The sequence below is a fragment of the Sminthopsis crassicaudata genome, chromosome 3 (assembly GCF_048593235.1).
Source record: "Sminthopsis crassicaudata isolate SCR6 chromosome 3, ASM4859323v1, whole genome shotgun sequence".
NCBI classification, from domain to species: domain Eukaryota; kingdom Metazoa; phylum Chordata; class Mammalia; order Dasyuromorphia; family Dasyuridae; genus Sminthopsis; species Sminthopsis crassicaudata.
In genome coordinates this window covers 564,146,365-564,169,393 of record NC_133619.1, presented here as the reverse complement: position 1 = coordinate 564,169,393, position 23,029 = coordinate 564,146,365, and the positions used below count along the sequence as shown (strand labels likewise).

Genomic DNA, 23,029 nt, shown 5'->3' with positions numbered 1-23,029 from the left:
TAAGAAAAGAATTCAATATTAGGTGATCAGATTTCTAATGTAAGGACAGATTAGGGCCTATCCAAGTTGTAAGGATGAGAGAAAGCAATGCAATTCCCTTAATTCATATGAAGAGGTGTCCTACTCCCAAATATCTATATTTAATCAAAGAACATGGAAAGAATAACTGATTCATCAGTAAGTTTCAGGTTTCAGATAAGTTATATGGGTTGTTTGAGGTATGCAATTGTGAGAAATCTCCCTTCATCAATCTTTGGATCTAACTAGGGTTCTGGGCAGCATAGTCTAGGTTCTTACTTACAGGTCTCTAAACTGCAAGTAGGCATAGTCCTGTTTCCTGGTTTGACAATAGGATAAACAATATTATGGAAATTTAAACATTTCACAAGCCTTTTTGACAGTAAAAAAAAGATGATATCGTTCATTTTCAACCATTCTTCTGTGGGCAGTAAGGGTTCATGAAGAATATTCTTTATTTATTTGATTACACTTGGAAAGAGCTTTTAGCCATGCCCCTGTTCTCTCTCAGGCATTTCCTTTTTTACTCTAATCAGCCCCCACATAAAATATCTGCATATGAGTAAATGACTTCCTGACTTCTTAACCAACAGTTACTTTTCTAGTCTTTGGAATTCTTAGACTGCCTCATTTCTTCTGACCTTCCTCTTCCCAGCATATAGATAAATTCTGGTAGTCAGTTAGGGGAGTGATATAATTAGCTAGTGATATAGTAATAAATACCTATAGACCTTGACCTCTCCAATTTCTCTCTCTCCCCTTCAATTAATCCCACAGAGAAGAAAGAATTACCCTGAGCAGGGATGAAGGGACTTTTTTCAAAAAGAAGAGAGTTTTCTAAGGTTATATGGATGGTATATAGTAAGCATTGGGTGTACCTTAATGACTTATATTCTGACTGCAACTTTCTTTCCCCTGGGATTACTAAATCCTGAGGTGTGGCTTATGTTGTACATATTTTTGGAAGGAGGAACATGATGACTGAATCCTCACTTTTATATTCTATCTGGCACCTAAGAAATCTCTCTTGAGTATTGCTTTCATTTGGTTTTCATCCTTCATAACCGAATAAAAATTGGTTTTTAAAAGCCCTTTGGTGTGTCAAACATCGTGGTCAGATGCTCTATTGATTCCAACTCACAAGTAGCACAACATTTGTGTTCCTGCAGGCTCTGCTTATTGCTCAGAATAAAACTTCAGCCTAATGAAGCTCCATGAGTGCTCCATCAGAAGCCTGATTAAATAATGCATAGAAACAGAGTACAAGACAGAGAAGTTGATGAATCTCCCTGAGTTTTATTGTTCCCCTTTCATTCTTTATTCACTTACCCCTTGGAGTTCGATCTCAACATTGCATCTGGACCTGGCACAAGCTTCTACTTTATGAAATATTAGACAAATAGTCATTCTCTATCATTCTCAGAGCCCAGTAAACAGAAATACAGAAGACTACACTTTCAACAGGAAGGTTTTGTTGGTGTCCTAGAACTGGTATGAAAAAAAGCTTACATTCATGGTCAAAGGGACTATCCCCATTTCAATACCCAAAGCTTGGCATGAGAAATCAAGTGAGATTTTTCCCGGGGAGTTTGTCAAAATTCAGGTAACACACCATGGCCAGCAAATGACAAAGAAAAAGTTTAGAAACTTAGGAATTATATTACAACAATACATATTACCCGTTTAAGACCGCCTTTGGCAAAGGTAAGGCAACCCTGATTGGTAGCTAGTTTGACTTTCAGATACAGATAATGAAGCCATACTGTCAATTTAGGGATGTTTATTGCTTTATAGGCTTGCTTTGTAAGGTTCTCTTGGTTCAGTTTTCTTGGGGTCTCTGGCAGCAGCCTTTGTTTCAGTTCAGTAATCACCAGAAGAGTAGCCAAGAGTTAAAGTCCAAATCTTTTATTTCCTCTTTGCCTGATGCTGGGCAGCTTTCTGAAGAGCCTTTCAGTGTGGCCTTGCTTTTAGTGGGGAAAGTGCAGGAGGCCAGGCCAGCCACCAGGAAATTGAAATTCAAATTGAATTTGTCCCCTGGGTTCTGAGAACTTCTAGTGTGCTTGTCCTCAGTGGTTCTCAGTCCCTACTTATATGCTCTACACTGAGTATAAACCAATCATTTTATCACTATCATTTGTCCTAGGAAGTATTTCATATTTTCTTCTATTTTTTTTTTGTTTCACTGATTCTTGAAGTCTTGAGTGATTCACTTCCATTTGTTCACTAAATACACTAAAAATTAGAGTATTCTTTTCTTCAGTTATTTTTTTACCTCCTTTTGCAATTGGACAATTAAATTTTTTTGTTCATTGCATTCTTTTTTTCATTTTTTCTATTCCTTCTTGCAATGGTCTCATTTCATTTCACCATTTTTCTTCTAATTCTCTTTTAAGATCCTTTATGCTATCTTCAAAGAAAGTTTTGTGAAATGGCAATCAGCTTGTATCTCTCTTTAGGGCTTCTTCTGGACTTGCTTTGCCTTTAGGAACCTCAGGATTTGAGGGCTGTTTTTCTCTCTCCATAAAAGCTGTCTAGGTTTGAGTTCTTTTTTGTTTTTTATTCATTGTTTTAAAGGCTTGAGGTGCTTTCAATGCAAGGGAGGGACAGCTGCCCTGGGGCAGTTCTGCTGATTGATTTCCAGTAATGGAACTATTTGTTTTTTATAAAAGGCAAATCTGCCAAACCATCTGGTAGCAACCTGGACAGAGTGGCCTAAGGAGGCTCACACAAGATCCCCAGGGTCTTGGAAGCTACAACACTTTGACTCTCCACTCCAGCTTCTTGCCCTGGTCTCCCTATACTATGCTCTGGGCTTGGCAGACTCTCCCCCTGCCAGATTGAAACAGACCTGTTCTGAAATTCTTCCAAGGTATCTTCTTCTTCTAGAAATGTGTTGTACTACAAATATTTGTGGATTCTTTGACTTCAAAACCAGTTTAGAGGCTTCATCTGGGGTAGGTTTGAGAGAAGGTTAGAGGAGGTTACAGAGAATTGTGTCTGTTCTCCTCCATCTTAGCTCCACCCCCTACCATGTCCTTTCCACAAAACTGGAATCCTTCCTTCTTTTTTTACAAGGCGCTCTCAATCATTAAAGCCTCCTTGTTCCTCATTTCTAGAGAAATGTCTCTCCACTTTCAAGAAACAATGTGAAGATTTCAAAAAAAAAATATCATGCTTGTGGCAAAGTAGAGCTCCTCCTCTCTGTCCCATCATATTCCCAGATGTTAATAGCAGCCCTCACAACACTTGGATAACTTAAACAACTTAAACAACATATAGAGAGATCATCTAATACCTGACCAAATGGAGCAATAAGTGGAATGGAAAAAAAGCACTAGCCATCCCAATGCTGTAGCCTTCATTGGAGTCCTCAATTTTAAAATCAATAGAATTCAATTCAGTTAACACTTTTAGACACCTATCATTTCACCGGCATCATGGAAGATATTAGAAGACAAAAGATAAACAAATCAGACCCTGTCCTCTAGGTGCACCATTTGTGAAAGAAAGGTAGGATTAGGGAAAGGAAATTAAATTTGCAGATAAGTTGTTGACACTTTAATGTCTTGTTCTACTAATTTAAAATGATAGATGAAAAAAATCAATTAATGTTCTTTGTATGTTGAACTGTTTATAAAAAAGGTATTCTGTTGTTAAAAAAAGAAACAAATCAGTTTTTCTGTTACACTTTTTTAGACAGTTTTAATCCTCAGATTGCTTGTGGAAGGTTAATTGACAACTGTGGAAAGGATGGAATAAGGAGGAAGAAGACACTTAACTGAGAGAAAAATGCAATAGAGAAGAAGTAATAAGTATGCCACTGTAGATCCAACAGAGAAGGAATACCCCTTCTTGGATCCTGGAGATGGCCCTCATCATAGCTGTGGGCTCCTTGAACTAAATGGCCATGCAGATCCATTTTTAATCTTAAATTCTGTGACTTTCCAAAAGTAGATTGAAGGGAGAAATGCACAGGACTTTTGGAGCTTCTTAGAACTGATTGGGTAAGGCTGGGTAAGGGAAAGAAAGCTCTTCCTAACAGACAGCCACAAAGCTGCAGGATGGTGAAATCCAAACATTCAAAGGAGCCAACTAAAAGTGTGAACTCTGAGGTCCTCAGGGCTCTGTCAACTGAGAACAGTTAACAAGTAGAACTTCAGAATTCTGGGACAGGGGAATTCACACCTTGCCAGGGAGGCTCTAGAGGGCTGGGGCTACCTGCTATAAAAGGAGAGCCTTCTTCTGCTCGGAAGCACTGCTTTGAATAGAAGTGAAGGCTCTTCATCTCAGCTGCTGCAGAACAGAAGCAAGTGGAGAGAGGAAGAATGGCTGCTGCTGCTGTGGAAATGCTGCAACAATTGCAGAACCAGATCACGTGTCCCATCTGTTGGAAGTACTTCTGTGAGCCAGTCACCATCGGGTGTGGGCACAGCTTTTGCCGAGCATGTCTCCCAAGCACAGCAGTTACAGCTTTCTCTTGCCCTGAATGCAGGCAAGTGTCTCAGGTCAGAGGCTTCCCATTACTCAATGGGAGCCTAGCAGAGCTGACTAAACTGGGCAAACAGCTCAGCTCCCAGCTGTTACAGAGTACTGGAGGACAGAGGCGCTGTGCCATTCACAAAGAAGTCTTGGAGTTCTTTTGTGAAGACGACCAGACATTGCTCTGTCTAAGATGTTGTCAAGCCCCAGAGCATGGGGCTCACAGGCACTGTCCTGTAGAAGAAGCTGTGTCCAATTCCAGGAAGAAGATGCAGCACCTGCAAAGTTGCTTACAGAAGTACTTTAAGGAAACTAAGAAACTTCTTGTTAAGGAAAAGAAACCTGTTATTGACTGGGAGGAGATGATCAGCAGAGAATACCGGGAACGGGATTCCCTCATGTGGGATGAGATATATCATTATCTGGAAAGGATGGATCAAGAAACAAAAAACAAGAAGGAGACACTATCCCAGGAAAGCAGCACCCTTCAGGACCTCATGCTAGATCTACAGGAAGCAGACTCCCAACCCAATCTGGATCTGCTCCGGGATGTCAAGGAGTTGCTGGAAAGGAGCAAGTCAGCATTGTCCCAAAGGGCCAAGGCTCTCAACCCAGAGGTGAGAGTGTGTCCTATCTTTGGCTTGCTAGAGACCCTCAACCAATTCAGAGTGGACATCAGGTTGGATCCTGCAGCAGCCAGTCCCTGCCTGATTGTGGCTGAGGATCTGAAGAGTGTAAGAGCTGGAGAAGGCTGGCAGGTAGACAGCCCACATGGTGATGACTCTGATCTTCCCATGGTCCTTGCTGAGCAGGCCTTCTCCTCAGGCATACAGTACTGGGAGGTGGATGTGACACAGCTGCCTCAGTGGACACTGGGGATTCACACAACCTATTTGAGGATAAAAAGTCCCGGGAGAATAACTAAATATGCCTCTGTCTTTTTCCTGAGATGTGTCAAGAAGGAAGATGGACACTATTTGCAATCTTATCCTGGATCACTGAACCACAAACTAAAAGATCCTATTCCCAGGATTGGAGTATACTTGGAATACAAATTTGGTACTCTGGCCTTTTACAATGTTCTGCAGAGTTCTCTTATTTATCAGTTACCTGATATTTCATTTGCAGCCCCTGTTAGACCCATGTTTTCTCCTGGCCCCCCACTTCCAGGAACAAAGCCTGCTCCCATGACTCTCTGTGCAGTGGATTCTCATCTTTGTTCTTGCTGCTATTTGTCTCTCTGAGCATTCCAACAAGGAGGAATTCTCAGCCCACCACTAGGCTCCCCGGCTGGCGTTTTTCCATTTCCAAACTTCCCCTGCAAGACAAGGAGCATCACCAACTTCTAGATGGCTTGCCTTTCACCCTGCAAGCTGAAGAGGACTATTTCCAAGAATGTTGTGCCTTCTGATTGTCAGTGGATTCTGCTTATGAAATTTCAAAACATAGCAATTTTTTTCAGCAGTTAAAAATATATATAACAACACACCTAAGGACTGTGGCTTTCATAGTCTTCCTAGAATTTGTCAAAGTTCTTCGAAAGCCATAGATTTCAAGCCATTCCACTCCTATGTCACTTGAATTACTGTTAACTTATCTTTTACTCCATTCAATAAAGATGTGAAATGAATTCTAGATTTTGGTGTGCTTCTTTTTATCTTTTTTGTTGTGCATTTCTTTCCTTTGTGTCAAGCTCTTTGTTTCCTCATTTGGGGTTTTCTTGGCAAAGTTATTTGTTACAATTAATTTAACTTTGCTAAAATTATCTTTATCTCTTCAAAGAATCTAAAGAACTTTAAGGAATCTAAGAAACAGCATCCTGGTTTCTCTCTGCCCCTTCTTGGCTGTTCCCCTTCCACTATTTGTTTTTTAATTGACCTCATACAAAATAAAACTTTGAGTCATGTTATTGTTAACACCCTAAACAACATTGGATTATGATGGGCTCCAGAAAACTGATGTGAGAAGGAAATCAATGCTAATCTGGATTTCTTTAGTAATTCCAGAAAAGGAAATTCCTTTTTTACTGTTAGCAATCCCAGTAAATCTTGCTCACAAATGACAAATTGTTGAAGAATTTCTCAATCCAGAAGTCCTGTTATCATGCTGGAAAGTGATGGCTTCTTGCTTGATTCATTACCAAACTAGAACCACATTCTGACTGAGTAGGTTTGAAATTCACATTGAATATCCAAGTCCCTGAAGAGTCCTAAGGCTAAAGTTGGGATGTCTCCCTAGTCAATCATCATAAACCCAAATAGAGAACTCAAGGGGGCTAATGTCCTGTAGAATTTATCATCACTATTGGATTAAGCCATTGTAATTGAAATATATCCCTTTTAATTTCTTGCAAATGGACCCACATCTGAGATTCAAAAAAGGAAATCAGATTCCTCAATAAGAAACTTTTTTTTTTTTTTTAATAATAAAAACCTTCACTTAGGCATGCTTCCTCTCGATTCGACCCCTTCCAACACAAGGTGAAAAAGTCATTTGCTCGAGGTTACACAGCTAGGAAGTGTTAAGTGTCTGAGGTCAAATTTGACCTCAGGTCTTTCTAACTTCAAGGCCGGTGCTCTATGCACTGTGCTACCTAGCTCCCCCCCAGAAAGAAAATTTCAAGATACCTGTATTTTGTTATGTTATTTAAAAAACTCCCCCTCCTTACATTCAGAATAAAATAAATAAAATAAAAATACCAGTGTTCAAGTTTAGCAGATTACTAAATAAACTAGAAGCACATTCTCACCAAGTGGATTTGAAATTCACATTGAATATCCACATCCATGAAGACACCTATAGTTGGGACATCTCCTTAATCAACTTAGTTAAACATCATAAACCCCTAATACAAAACCCAAAAAGGCTAGTGTCCTAGGAAGTTTATCATCACTGTTAGATTAAGTCATGCTATAGCATTCCATTGTCACTGAAATATTTACCGGCTAGTTTCTTGCAAATGGACCCAATTCTGAAATTCAGAAAAGGAAATAAGTTTCCTAAACTAGAAACCTTTTTTTAAATGATTCATTCAAAATATGTCATTTATTTAAATTTAACCCCTTCCAACACAAGGTGGAAATTCACCTGAACCACATAAGATATAAATTCAATTCATTATTAGATTTCACAGGACCACCTCTTCTGCCATAAGTTTTGATCTGGAACTTGCTGAACTTCACCTGGGATAGCATTAGCAGTGAGTATGATGGTGTTCACACCTCTGGGAAAGCAGCTAGCCTGCCTTAGTATGTTCTTGGCTTTGGACTTTCAGCAGGTGACAAATACAGAATGATAAAATTGGAAGATCCTCCCTATAGATATCAACTAGTGCAAATAGTACCTAACTGGAAATTATCTCTATTTCAGTGTCAATAAGTCTTACTTTTCTTTACTTTTCAAAAGAATTATTGGAATTCAATACACCACACTGAATTTATGTTGTGACTCAATTCTGGAGGTAGCTCAGTTCCCTTTCTATTTAATTAGGGATCCACTTCAATTTCTAACTACTCAGAACACTGTTCAATGGTGAGAATTGGGAGAAAACTTCATTGCATTGCCAAGTGATTTAGAAGTTGGGCCACCTCTACCAAATCAAGGAATTTCCTCTTTTCCCTCTTCCCCTCCATATCCTGTTTTATATCTTCCTACTTGGTTTCTTTAATTCAGAAAATCTTTCCCCTGTAAGGGGTCAAGTGCCAGGCTGAGGAGGACTTGTCCCTATTTGCTCTGCAGTTGTCATGTATTACATAATAAATGTATATGGCAACCTTTGTTTCCTTGGTTATTTCAGATTTTATCCATCAATTCTTTTAAAAGAATCAAAAGAATTTAAGTTAGGAGAACATGCTGAATGAATCCACTACTGATTGTTGTTATTTACTTTCAATTATGTCCTCAGTTGGGGATGGTAATACTTCTACTTAATTGTCTATCACTCAAAAGTTAGCAATTCCAAACCCATCTTTTCTCCTCCTGCCTCTATTGATAGAGAACAAAATCTAGAGCTAAAATAATTTAAAAAGAAGTTTAAGCCTTCCAGCAGAAGGGAGACTTAAAAAGTTGGATGGCTGTTGCCATTGATTTTCTGTAAATTATACATAATATAGGATTCAAACAAGGAAGAAAAAAAGAGAAGCTGCCTGTGCAGCTAGGAGGCATTTTGAAATAAGCCACATGAATCCTTGAGATGTGTACCTAAGGGAAACTCCTAACATATCTTGCAAATCTTCATATCTGGCTGGGCACCTGGTCAGGGTAATCTAAGTTCTGATTTAAATATTTAAAAAATCTTGTTTCTAAGCAACAGATATGTTTTCTAGGCTACATGGTGGCAGGTTCAACCAGTGCTCTGACATTTTCTCACAATTCCCACAGAACCCAGTAGTTGATTCACCCACAAAGAACTTCCTTCATCTTATATTTCTTTACAAGTTTTAGACTATTTTCTGAGAGATGAGGCTTCTCTGCTTTTTCTCACCTCATACCATTTGAAATTTCCCTTCACTTTCCCAGTGCGTACACTGTTTCACCATTTACTCAAGTCTTAGGGTTGGTAGTATTATTACAGAGAAGGCGGCCCAAGGTTCCCACTCACACAGTGTCAAGTAGGGGATATGAGCAGAAGATGGGCAGTGTGGAATATGGAGCTTGACTGGGACCAATTTGAGGTCCTAGAAAAGGAGGGAAAATATTTCATTAATCTCAGAATAAGTAGAATGAATTGGTTAATGAGTGAACACTGAGATTAATTGTATGCCTAAGGGAAATGGAAAATACCAGGATGACAAATTATAAAAGTTTTTTTTTTTTTTTTTTTTTTTTTGGAGGGAACAAACTATCTTATATTTTACAATTGCTGCATCCCAGTACTCCACACAGAGTATAATGGTGGGGAAATGTGTGGAGAAAACATAAGCCCTAGATCCTACTTACTGTGTGCTGCTCTAATTTAAGACATATTCACAACTTGGATGTCAGATGCTTAGAGGCTCAAGAGAATGCCCAAAGTGGGTGTCCCTCTAAAGAGAGTTTTTGTTGTTGTTATTGAAGATCTACAATTGAGAAAGTGCTGGAAACAGAGGTCATCTAATTTCATCATTTCATTTACACAGGGAGAAACAGAACAGAAGAGATTTTTTTTAGCGACTTGGCCAAATTCAGTACTAGAATTTCAGCATAGTTTCTGCATCCAAATTTTTTATTTTCCCTTTGTAACAGAATGGTTTATCTATTATTATTTATTGCTATAATTAATTATTATGCTTATTTTATTACAGAAATGGCATAATGGGTACAGCACTGGGACTGGAATCAGGAAGACCTACTTCCAATATCCAGTCTCATATGTATTTAGCTGTTTAATTCTGGGCAAGTTATTAACCTCTATTTACCTCAGTTTCCTGACAGTATGATTAGGGAAATGAAATCCCCTAAGTCATTGTGCTGATCAAATGAGAAGATATTTGTAAACTTTCTGGCACAGTAACTGGCAAATAGCTGGCATTTAATAAATGTTGACTGATTAATGGCTACTATAGGCTAGAAGATTACAAAAGTAATGGAGAACTCCAAGTATGATTAATCAATTCATCAGTGAATGCAGAGGACCTGAATTTAGTTGGATCCAAGATTTCCTCACTATCAGAGGTCCCTCCTCTTGGTGCTAGCTACTTTTTTATACTTGAGAGAGTACTAAAAATAGGACACATTACAATTTACTGCTTCCTCAATTCCAGAAGTGAGGAAATGATAGGGATGTCTATCAAAAATAATTATATCAGCAGACCTTTTTATAGGTCATGAGACTTTGCACAGGTCACAAATTCTAGGTGACCCAAAGGCCCTAACACACTTTCAACAACATCTCAGGGCATTCTACAAGTCAAGAGCCCCTAGGGTTTAACCAATGCTATCCTATAGTCTAAGGAAGTTGTGAGCTTGAAATAAAGATCAATAGGGAGTGGTTAGTAGTGGTTCATAGAAGGGAGAGCTATTGCACTAGCAAGTGCATCTTATTACAGCATTTCCCAAGTAAAGGTGGGTAATTACATTACCAACAATAGGAAGGTAATTGAGAAACATAATAAATATAATCTTCAAGGAGGATTAATTCTTATCCTAACAGCAACTTAAATTAATCATTCTGTTTGATTCACTAATACAATCACTGATACTCATAAAATCTCAACAAATTGATTAAATACTGATTGATTTGAATAAGAGTATCAAAATTATCTCATACAGCTTTGGAAATAGGAGATCTTTGCTGGTTCTGAGCAACTCACTTGGCCTCTCATCCTACAGTTCCCTACCCACCATGCAGACAATTTCATGTACTTGATGGGGGTTTTGTGTGGACCAAAAAAAATCATGTATGAAATGCATCATAAATGTCTAAGGTGAAACTAGATGTTATTACATATTATTGTGTCTATCTTTCCAAGTGATGGAGTCTGTACTTGTTAGAGACTTTCTCCAGGTTTATGGGGGATATCATCAATTATGATTTTGCTTGCTATGGTGTTCTTGAAATGTGCTTTTTAAAACTTCAGAAATGAAGGAGTAGAAGTATTCTTACACTGCCTCATTTTCTCTCTTCAGAATCATGGTTGATGCAGTAAAAGAGGGCCTTTGTGTTAACTGCTTGAATGAAGTCATTAAGCTAATCACAGCTGAATGTGGATATATAATCTGTATGTCTTGGTTAAGGAAAAATACCTCTCCATCTTCTTCTTGTACTACATGCTGGGAATTTTCTCAGTTAAGAGGTCATCAATTTGATATTGCCATGTACCCTGAAGGGGAAGGCATATGTGAGATACACAGGGAAGACCAGAAGCTGTTCTGTGAGAGGAATAAGACCCTACTCCTTCAGGAATGGCACTGATTGTCCATGCACAATTTCGTTGTTTCTGCATTAACAGTATTCAGATCTAAGTGATAAGCTATGTCAGAATGGGTTCATGATCTTTTGTAGTGTGCTGTTGTCTCCAGAAGCTGCTGTTTGCTCTCTGGGAGGAGATCTGCTGTGTCAACTCAAATCTCTCAGACAGATTCTTCTTCCTCTAGAGAACTGTTGTCTCCAGACAGTTGCTGTTAACTCTGGTCCAGAGTGTGACTTCCCTCTTTTATCCTCCCAGAGAATGGGTGTGGGATAATGCAAAGGCTTCTGGGAAAAATTACTTCAACCAATGAACTTGCTCCTCCTAAGCATGCAAGCTCTTCCTCAGAAATTCACAAGTAAAACTCCCAGTCATGGCTGGAACTAGAGAATTGTCAAGTACTGACTTAGCACTTAGTAAGAACCTAACAGTCTTTCCTTTGGTGACTCTTCCTAACAAATCAATGAAATAGTACCAGCTTATCAGGGTTATTGAGTTTCTTAGTTTCAAGTAGGTCACAGAACTCAGGCTGAGGAAAGAAATTTCCTAACTGCTTATTCCTCTTTCTTTACAAAAGAAGATGTAGAAAAAGATGGAAATCTTTCACAGAAAGGTCAAAATAGTTCAGAAATTGTATTAAAAGAGAAGGAGCAACTTCTGGTCTGGGCTATGGTATGGAATGTAAGTATCCAGCTACCTCCCTCAATAATATATTGAATATCCCCAGTCACAGATGATTTTCATTAAAAGCCTCCCAGACTTAATTGACTTGTTTGAAAAGTGAGGAAATGGAGGTTCATAAGTAGTATCTCACTTATCACATGCCACTAAGGCATTCAATTTTTTTCAGCACTTAAGTGAATATCCACTTTATTATTATTATTATAGTAGTAGTAGTAGTAATCATTTAATGGTATTTTCTTTTTCCATATACATATAATTTCCAACATTAATTTTTGCAAGATTTTGTGTTCCAGATTTTTCTCCTTCTCCTTTCCCTTTTCCTCTCCCCAAAACAGCAAGCAATTCAATATAGGGTAAATTGCAATACAGGTGCAATTTCTCTAAACATGTTTCCATATTCATCATGCTGAGCAAAAAAGCAGATTCAAAGGGGAAAAAACAAAACAAAACCAGAAGCCAAACAACAACACAAAGGTGAAAATACTATGCTTACATCATATTCAGCCTTTTTTTTCCCTCTCTGAATGTGGATTGAACTTTCCATCACAAGTTTCCTGGCATTGCCTTAAAACAACTCATTGGTGAAAAGAGCCAAGGTTATCACAGTTGATTGGCACATAATCTTGTTCTTACACTGTATAATGTTCTCATGATTCTGTTCACTTCACTTAGCATCATTTCCTGTACGTTTTCTTTGTTTGTTTTCTTTTTTTTTTTTTTTTTTTTTTGCTGAGGCAATTGGGGTTGGGACTCGCCCAGGGTCACACACTGAGGAAGTGTTAAGTGCCTGAGGCCAGATTTGAATTCAGGTGCTCTTGAGTTCTAGGCTTTGCTCTATCTTCTACACCACCTAGCTGCCCCTCATGTAAGTCTTTCCAGGCTTTACTGAAATCACCTTGTATATAATAACTTAGAGAACAATAATATTAAATTACATTTATATATCATAACTAAGTAGGTAATTCCCCAATTGAGGGGCATCTACTGAATTCCAAGTTTCTTGCCACACAAAGAGAGATGCAAAAATATTTTTACACGTATGAGTCCTTTTCCCTCTTTTGTGATCAAATGAGTTCAGAAATTTGAATCAAACTAATATCTTCTGACCTGAAATCTAGAGCTAAGTCTTAAGTTGTCTCGCATTGGAGATGACATCTATCCCTGCCATCTTGGTTCAGCTTTCTGATTTGTTTCCCAGTCTTAAGACTCCTTCATCAATCAAAACAGAAAAATGAGATTTTAAGGGAAAAGGAGATTAACCGGATAGGACACATTTGATAAATAGACTTTGAGAAGTAAAGAGTTTGCTAAGCAATAGTATGAATTGATCACAAAGTGGCCTTGAAAGAGTACTTGGAAAATAGTGAATCACATGATCCTTCCACCATCATCTCCCACAGTAATAATCACATATTAAGCTTTTCCTATATTTTAAGTACTGTGACAATTGGTGGGGAGAAATTAAAAGACAGAATCAGCCTCAGCCCTTAATGGTCTCTCAGATTAATGAAAAAGAAAACATGAAAAGAGACATGTTTGCTAAGAGATATACGAATTAAATTGAGTATAATCAAGAGGAAGAAGAGACTAACATGGAGAAAAAAATTTGGGAAAACACTGCTCATAGATTGGAGGATTTTATCTGGAGTTGGAAGGATGTTGGGAACTCATCAGGTAGTGACAAGGACAAAGTGAGTTCCTAGCATTAAAAGAATTCCAGTGATAAAGAAATGTGTGGATAGAAGAGCCTCTCTGAGTACAAGGAGGCCATTGTCACTGCAGCCTAGAATACATGGAGGGCAAAGATGTTGAGGAAGACTGGAGAGCTTAGACACATATTTCTGATTCATTTCCAGTCAGGCAGGCATGTTCTTATTATCAGACTTAGGTATTTATTTACTTAATAATTCCCCCTAGTAATATTAGAAACATTTTTTTACATTTGTTTTATAGATGTTTAAGTTCTAGGCACTCTTCCTTATCCTCACCCACAATTAAGAAATCACATGTGAAGTTACGCAAAACATTTCTCAAAAGTCAAGTTGTGAAAGAAAACATAGATCTTCTACCCTAATTAAAATAAAAATCCTCAAGAAAAATTAAATAATGAGAGACAGAGACAGAGAGAAAGAAAGAGAGAAAGAGAAAGAGAGAGAGAATGAGAGTTTTATTCAGATACAATCAGTTTCTTCTTTGGGTATGGATATGATTTTTCATCCTAAGTCCTTTGGAATAGTTGTGGATGATTGCTCTACTGAGAATAACAAAGCTAGAACATTGCTATTCTTTTTTTTATACAATATATTTCACTTTGTTCATAAAAGAATTTCCAGGTGGTGTTTTTTTTTCCTCCTGTGAGCATCCTGCTCAATATTTCATATAGAATGATAATATTGTATCACAAGTGGCCATCCCTCCAATTTCCAATTATTTTTGTCTTGAGAAGAGAGCTGCTAGGAATATTTTTTGTACATATTGGTCATTTTGGGGCCATGAACGGGGACAAGACTGAAGCTGCTCCAGCAAGTCATGCACTGGGACCGTATGCTGGATTGCCATCCTGGTGTCATAGTCATAGTCATAGTCATAGACCTTACTGCTGAGCTTCTAAGTTGCAGGGCATTGGGGCATAGGAAATTCTTATCAACTCTTACTCATTGATGAAAAGCAGAAAACAAGAGGAAATAAGAGGAGAAATTCCCTAAGTGTCTCTGTAGAGAATGATCTTTAGTAAGGAATCACCATGTGCCTCTTTCCCAAATTATATAAGATAAAGAAGAAAGACTAGGTCCTGAAGGATATAGTTGTCCAAGGAGAAAGAAGTTTGTAAATCAGAGGTGTAAACCATTTTCCATTCCTTATGCTTTCTTTGTACTCTTAGAAAGCTCATTTTCTAACTTCTTTCATTTCTGCCTGCTAAGAGGAAGTTATGTTGTGCTGACTTCTATAAGATCTCTTCCATATCTATTATCTTAGACTATATTTTAGAAATGAAATTAAAATCCAGGAACTTATGATATACAATTAGAAAGTGGCTCCTTGGAGATAAGACTTTTTTAGATACTTAGGCCTTGACAGCCCTGTGAAATGAAGAGATTCCGTAGAAAGATCTCTGTTAAGACATAAAACCTTCAAATATTTGGAGAATATTTGTCTGCATCTCAAGAACTTATGGCCCCAGGTCAATAGACAGATGGAGATATAATTTCCTTTCATTATTTCTTCTCAACATGATGGACTAAAGGAGTGACAAAATTTGGGGAAATAAAAGCTGGTGACATTGATGAAACAATTTACTTTGAGAGATTGAAGACACTATAGAACTTGACTTTTAACTAATTGTACTGTCCCATGAATTTATCAAGAGCATCTAATGTAGACTTAGGTAATGAAGGTATAATTTAATTCATGAGAACTGGAGAAATCTGGGCATTCCAAATTTAGGAAATTATTCTTATAATTGGAGCTATTCTGATCTTTACTATAAGGAGAAAGAATTCACATGACTTACTGGGCCATTTTGCCTTGCTTAAAAGCCACAGAGACTAAAATACTACCTTCACCTCTCCCTTGAAACCTTTATTATCCTACAAACAGATTTCATCTAAACAGATATGGGGGTGTATTAGAATAAAAGGAAATGCTTGAAAAAGAAAGCTCTAGTCCTCAGCTAAGATTGCAGTTCCATTTCCTAACCATAGCATAATTATTTACTGAAAATTCTTCCTCCCAAGATACTAAATGTTCTGGTTATCCATAGAAGGAATGCTATAGAATTCAAGTAAGGTCTTCCTCTCGCTAAGGATGTTGAAATCCTTTCTTTTGGACTGAAATCTTTTCCTTTTCATAGGATATAAACCGACAGAGAGATGCAATGACTACAACTTGTCTGAAGAGAAAAAAAAAAAAAAAAAAAAAAAAAAAGGGCTGTCACAATTGTCCCTGGCTTCTCAGAGAAGAAATACCTTGACCATATATTTGGAAGAGTTCAAGCTGAGGATATTGTATTAAGAGGATTCTTTATTGAGGCTAAGTCCCAGGATAAAGTGTTTGAAGAATTCTATGCCAGAATTATCAATTTTAGAATTGCTATGAAGAGGGATGAATCATCTACCAAGTTTTCTCTCCAATAAAAAGGCAGCATGAGGAAAGAACCTTTGCACAGAAGTTAAGGTAGTTCTAAATAATGTTGACTCATTGAATGAATTCTTGCCAAATATTCATGTGTACTGCTTTCATATTTGGTCAATCATAGGAGTATAAATCTAGAGCAAAGCTCCTTAACTAGGCATAAATGAAATTCCTGCCCACCCCCAAAATCAATGGATTGATATTAGGGGGTCTGTGAATTCCTGATATTCTATCAGGACCAGCTTCCCAAAACATTCCCATTAGCAATGGAAAGTTATTTCTAAATTAGTGATGACCTGATCAGCATAGGAGAGCTCAACTTATGGAAAAACCAATTTGATATACGAAATTACTAAATATTCACTCCATTTTTCACAATCCATGATCTGCTTTTCTCAGGTGGCAGGGAAGTAGGATGAAAACAGATAAAGAAAATTCTAGATCAATCTCCCTAATGAATATTGATACTAAAATCTTAAATAAAATATTAGCAAAAAGATTATAGAAAATCATCCCTGGAATAACAGACCATGACCAACTATGATTTTTACCAGGAATGCAGGGCTGGGTCAATATTAGGAAAGCTATTAGCATAATTGACTATATCAGTAACCAAATTCACAAAGAACATATGATCATCTCAATAGATGCGGAAAAAGCATTTGATAAAATCCAATGTCCATTCCTATGAAAACCACTTGAAAGTCTAGGGAAAAATGGACTTTTCCTTAAAATAGTCAGGAGCATCTATTAAAAACCATCAGTAAACATCATATGTGATGGGGATAAAGTGGAACCAACCCCAATAAGATTAGGAGTGATCTTATCACCATCATCATTATTATTCAAGATAGTATTAGAAATGCTAGCTTCAGCAATAAGGGTAGGGAAAGAGATGAAAGGAATTAGAATAGGTAATGAAGAAACCAAATTAGCATGCTTTGCAGATGATATGATGGTATACAGAACCCTAGAGATTCTACTAAAAAGCCATTAGAAATAATCCACACCTTTAGCAAAGTTGCAGGATACAAAATAAACCCACATAAGTCATCAGCATTCTTATATATCACTAACAAAATCCAACAGTTAGAGCTACAGAGAGAAATTCCATTAAAGTAACTGCCAATAGCGTAAAATATTTGGGAATCTATCTGCCAAGGGAAAGACAGGAATTATATGAGCAAAAATACAAAACACTTTGTACACATATAAAATTACAGAGTAAGATCACTTGTACCATCTTTTGACGCTACTTCTGAGCCAGTCAACCATCAGGAGTGGGCACAGCTTTTGCCCAGCATGTCTCTCAATCTGAAGAGCTACAACTTTCTCTTGACCTGAATGCAGCTCTCAGGTCAGAGACTTCCCATTAATCAACAGGTACCTAGCATAGCTGACTGAATTGGGCAAACAGCTCAGCTCCCAGCTTTTGCAGAGTAATGGAGGACAGAAGCAGTGTGACACACACAAAGTCTTCAAGTTCTTTTGTGAAGATGACTAGACATTACTATGTGAGATGTTGGCAAACCCCAGAGCATGGGGCTCACAGGATCTCTCCTGTAGAACAAGCTGCTCCCAATTTCAGGAAGAAGCTCTAGCACATTCAGAGTTGCTTGGAGAAGCACTTTGAGGAAGCAGAGAAACTTCTTGCTGAGGAGGAGAGAACTGTTGTTGACTGGCAGGAAATGATCATAGGAGAATTCTACAAACTGCACTGCCTCCTGATGGAGGAGCAATCTCATTGTCTTCCAAGGAAAAAGCAAGAAGAGCAGGGCAGAGTATTTCAGCAAAGGAGAACCCTTCAGGACTTCAGGCTAGACCTAGAGGAAGCAGATTCCCAACCCAATCTGGATCTGCTATTGGGTGTCAAGCAGTTGCTGGGAAGGAGTGAAGCAAAATTATCCCAAAATGCCAAAGCCGTTATTCCATAGTAGAGAATGTGTCCCATCTCTGAAATGATAGATGCTCACCTGATTCAGAGGGGACATTAGAATGGATCCTCCATCACCCAGTCCTTTCTAAGAAGGCTGGCAGGTGGACACCCAACCTGGTGATGACTCTAATCTTCCCATTGTCCTTTCTGAGAAAGCCTTCAGCACAGGCAGATAATATTGGGAGGTTGATATAACAATTACCTCAGTAGATACTGGGGATTTACACACACCTGAAGAGACAAAGTGGTGGCAGCATGACTCATTGTCCTTCTGTTCTTCCTGTGATGTGGCCAGAAGAAAGAGGATTACTGTTTACAATAGTATCCTAGAACATTGAACCACAGACTGAAGGGCCATATTCCCAGGATAGCGCCCTACTTAGCATATCAAACTGGCATTCTCGCTTTTTCCAATGTTCTCTGGAGTTCTCTTCTTTATCCATTACCAAAAATTTCATTCATAATACCTGTTACACCTATCTTTATTCCTGGCTTCCAGTTCTAGGAACAAAACTTGGTTTCATCTCTGTCTAGGTGATTCTCATCTTTGTACTTGCTGCTATTCATCTATCAGAACATTTCTCCAGGGAGGAGCTCTCAACCTACCACTAGGCTTCTTGGTTGGAGTTCTTCCATCTCCAAACTTTCCCTGCAAGAAAATGAATATCATCAACTTCTAGATAGCCTGCCATTTACCCTGCAAGCTGAAAGGGGACCATTCCCAAGTGTTTTGTGCCTTCTTGTTCTGAGTGGATCCCATGTATATATGAAGTTTTACAACATCAATTGTATTCCAGAAATTTAAAAATTAACATCAACTCCTATGAAGACCATCATTTTCATAGCTTTCCTAGAATTTGTTAAAGTTCTATGAGGTCCATAGATTTCAAAATTCTATGAGGTTCATAGAATAGAGGTTCCTAGAAGTTCCCTTTTCTAGTCCTGTGCCCCTTAAACTACAGTAAACTTTTTTTTTTCTTTTTCTAAGGCTGGGGTTAAGTGACTTGCCCAGGATCACACAGCTAGGAAGTGTTAAGGGTCTGAGACCAGATTTGAACTCGGGTCCTCCTGAATTCAGGGCTGGTGCTCTATCCACTGTACCACCTAGCTGTCCCCAAGTCTAACTTTTCTAAAATTTTATTCCCCTCTTTATAGCATCTAAAGACATTTGAAGAATGTAACTGTAACTTCCCTCTCAGAGATCACCTAATCCCAGGCCTTTGGAAGCTCTGTTAAACAAAGAACCACTGCCCAAGGAGGCAGTTGCATTTTATGTGATCACTTACTGCACTCCTTCAGAAATAGCAGCTTCCAGGGCATCCATTTGAAAGGCACTGGAGGCAACCTTGTTACATCTTTTTATAATCTCTTCAAGGCTTGCATCCCCATCTAAGGAGAGCATGACTTTCTGGCAATGGGCATTAGCGTTCTCTCCAACTAATTTCCAAATAAGACCAGCTGCTTCTCCTTTACCTACTAATCTCTCAACAGCCACCTGTAGGGAACCACAAACATCAGGGAAAGATTCATCTAGGCTCTGTCTGCAAAGTCTGCTAAATCTGCAGACAGAGTCATCCATTGCAGAGACTCCCCAGTTGTAAGGAAAACGTCTTATTCCACATCCCTGCCTATGGACTCTAAGCTGGTTATTTATATTAACTCTCCTTTGGGATTACCCCATGTCTAGCCCACTCAGCATGAATAGGTGGATCTGCAGAAGGGAGACACCTGGAGTTAGTGCTTCATTCTAAGAGGGGATCTAGCAACAGGACACACCCCTTCTCATCTCAAGGAACCATTAACACCTGTAAGACACAATCTCCTGCCTCAGAGGCCAAGCCCTTTTTACCCCCTGGGCCTGCCCTACCAGCTGACATACATGGCAATTCTCAGAAAAGGAGAAATGTCCCTATAACAACTTCCTGGCTTCTCTCTCCTCTTCTGTTTCTGCTGTTCAATAATTGTATTTCAATCAGTTTCATACATTATAAAAATTTGAGGCATATTATTCTTAACACTCAAAAGACCAATGGATTTGACTGGCTCCAAAAGGCTGATGGAAGAAGGAAATGAGAGTTAATATTCATTACCTCAATTATCCCAGAAAGGCAAACTCCTTTTTTTTTACTGCCAGAAATCCTTGTAAAGCCTATCCACAATGCAAAATTGTTGAAGAATTTCTCAGTCCAGAAGTTTAAATATCCTGCTGGATAACAATTTTGTCTACTAGGTAAATTTGGCTGGATATCTTATTGATCAGGAGGCAAGATTAGAACCTAAAATTTTAATCTGCCTTAAATGACAGACAGTTGGTAAGCAGATAGAATTTACGAGAAAAAAAAAAAGAGTAAAAAAAAATCAAAGAAACAAGAAAAGGAATCACCTATACTAGTTTGTATTTTTTTTTTTTTTAATTCAGGGCAAGAAATTAGAAAACCGGAGTATGTATCAGTTGGGAATGGCTGTGAATGTTTTGGTATCAAGATGCAAGAGAATACATTTGAAACAGAAGAAATGACGAAAAGAACAGTTTCTAAAATTCATAGGAGGAATTTCACATTTGGGCATGTGTTTCAGATAGAAAATATATGTAGGATTTAGTCTTCCCTCCTCTTGTAGGACTATAGTAAAACAATAAAGTATTGCCAACATATATATGAATTTGACAATATCAAATAAATTGCTGTTTGTTTTTAAATACTTCTCTGAAGTTTATGTTGTCTATAATAATATAGGACTTTTACGTGTCAAATATTTATCACTTTATTTGCTCACATTCTCTGCTCTTAAGAACATTAGGAATTTGACATCTTTTTTTAAAGAAGCTATTTTTATGATTATTGTTAAAATAAACTTTACTGATCACTTTACTTTTTAATCTTCTGTACTTTCATTGCTTCTCTCACTTCTAGAAATCAGTCTTCTATAAGGTAAAATTAGAAGGGCGAAATATAGGTAGAAGTTGGGTGTAAGAGTGTGATAAGTTTAACAGTAAGCAATATACTAAAGTCAGATTGTGGTGAATAGTATTATAACTGAGGCACATTTTCCCCCAGAACAAGATATCATTTTAATAACAGCCATGTGTAAAGTGTTAATAAGATGGATGGCACTGGCAGGCAAAATCCAGGGATTGTATGACTAATTTTTTTCTTAGGCTAGCTGTTATAAAGACAGTGGGACTTTGATTTCTGGGTCACAATGAAAAGAGACATTGAGGGCTAAGAGAGCCTTCTAAACTTAGGTTCGTTTTCCTTCTCATTGACCTGACAAGACAGTGGCATCTTTTGACAAAGGTAAGAGCGCTAGTAGTTTGTATGACTGCTGGGTGAAGTAATAACTGAAAAGGATATGAATGGGACCAGGTGAATTCAAGCTTACATCTTGACTTTATTTCTTACAGCTTCCTTTTTATATCCCACCTTAAGCATGTTTTTCTCTGTTATACATTACACAAATGCCAGAAAACCACACAAAGTATAACCAAGGTTGTGACATTTCCTTGTTCTGTTAGTCAAGGCACATCCTGTTTGTGTTTTTCTCTTAGGGGGCCCTTTTTGCTTCTACATAAGGTATACTCTGGTTATATTCTGATCTTCTATATAAATAATCCAAGGGAGCTTGGATATAGGTCACCAGCTTTGGTTAGGGGGCTAGCCAAGTCCCCTAAAGTCATCCAAGAGACCTCATCTTGCTTGGATTTTCCAAAAGACTTACATCTGACTCCTGATTGGTAGATTGGCAGATAGTTCAGGTACCGATAATCAAGACATCCTCAGCCAATTATGGAATATTTATTAATTGACTATCTTCAAAGGCCTCTAATAAATCTCGGCTAAAAAATAAAATCACACCAAACCTCTTTTTTGCCCTTCCTTGGAGATCAGATCCCAAATTTAAAAGTGAGAAGCTAGGACAGTGGAGTTGTCCCCAAGGGAGAGAGCAGTTCCAACTAGTTCTTTTTCTTAAAGAAGAAACGAAAGCTGGGGTGCCACCTTTAAAGTGGCTAATAAGTAGATACTCCAGGAGGCTAGGACTAGTAAAGGTACCCTTCTGCATGTGGCTAAGAGATCGTTTTTTGGTAAAATAGTGGGAAAATAGAGATGACAAAATAGTTTTAATTATCAAATGATACAACACAGTATTAATTTTGTTCAATATGTTATAGGTATTACTTTGCATATCTATTTCTCCCCTATGGAAACAAAACAGTGAAGGCAGAAGTATCTTTATATATATATATATTCCTTGTAATTGATTTTGCTTATTGTAAATTAAATTCATTTAAATACAAGGTATTCTGCTGGGTATTTATGGATCTTCCCAACCTGGCCTCTTTCTATTATTTTAATTTTTGTGTCTTTTTTTGTTTGCTTTTTATGTTGGTATACTATTCGCCTCCATGAACTGACAGTGGCTCTGTCTTGCTTTCTTTTTCCCATAAACAAGTAGGAATTTTCCATCGTTGTATAGACCTGATCTCTGGAGTGTGTGTTCCTTGTAGAATCCCTAACCTGCACCTTGGAGAATCCCTGGCACGCAAGATGAAGTTTAAGCACTTGAAACACAAGTTGGTGGAAAAGGTCTTTCTAAATTTTACCTTTGGTGGAATACTTGGAAGACGAAAGATATTATAGAACAATCAGGAAATACCTGAGGGATGACATGAATTCAGGCCTCCCTGATGCAGAAGGTATCTCTCCATATGAGCCATCACTTTTTGTCTCTCCTTATGTCTAACAAAATTTCTAAAAAGAGAACTGTCCCATGATGACCCGACCTGCGGGTCTCGAACTAAGGGGGGTCTGAAGCCCCATGTCAGCCTGTAAGCACAAGGCTGGTAAGGCTACAACCTGGGAATGGGTGAAGAAAGAAAGAGGCGGAGACGATTCTG

General features: G+C 38.0%; 1 protein-coding gene across 1 annotated transcript; it reads left to right on the top strand.

The window, feature by feature from the left end:
- Positions 1-4,364: 4,364 nt before the first annotated feature.
- Positions 4,365-5,741, top strand: LOC141562411 (tripartite motif-containing protein 43-like). Its single transcript, XM_074302454.1, has one exon. The coding sequence runs from the start codon at positions 4,365-4,367 to the stop codon at positions 5,739-5,741; it is 1,377 nt and encodes a 458-aa protein (XP_074158555.1).
- The last annotated feature ends 17,288 nt before the right edge of the window (positions 5,742-23,029 follow it).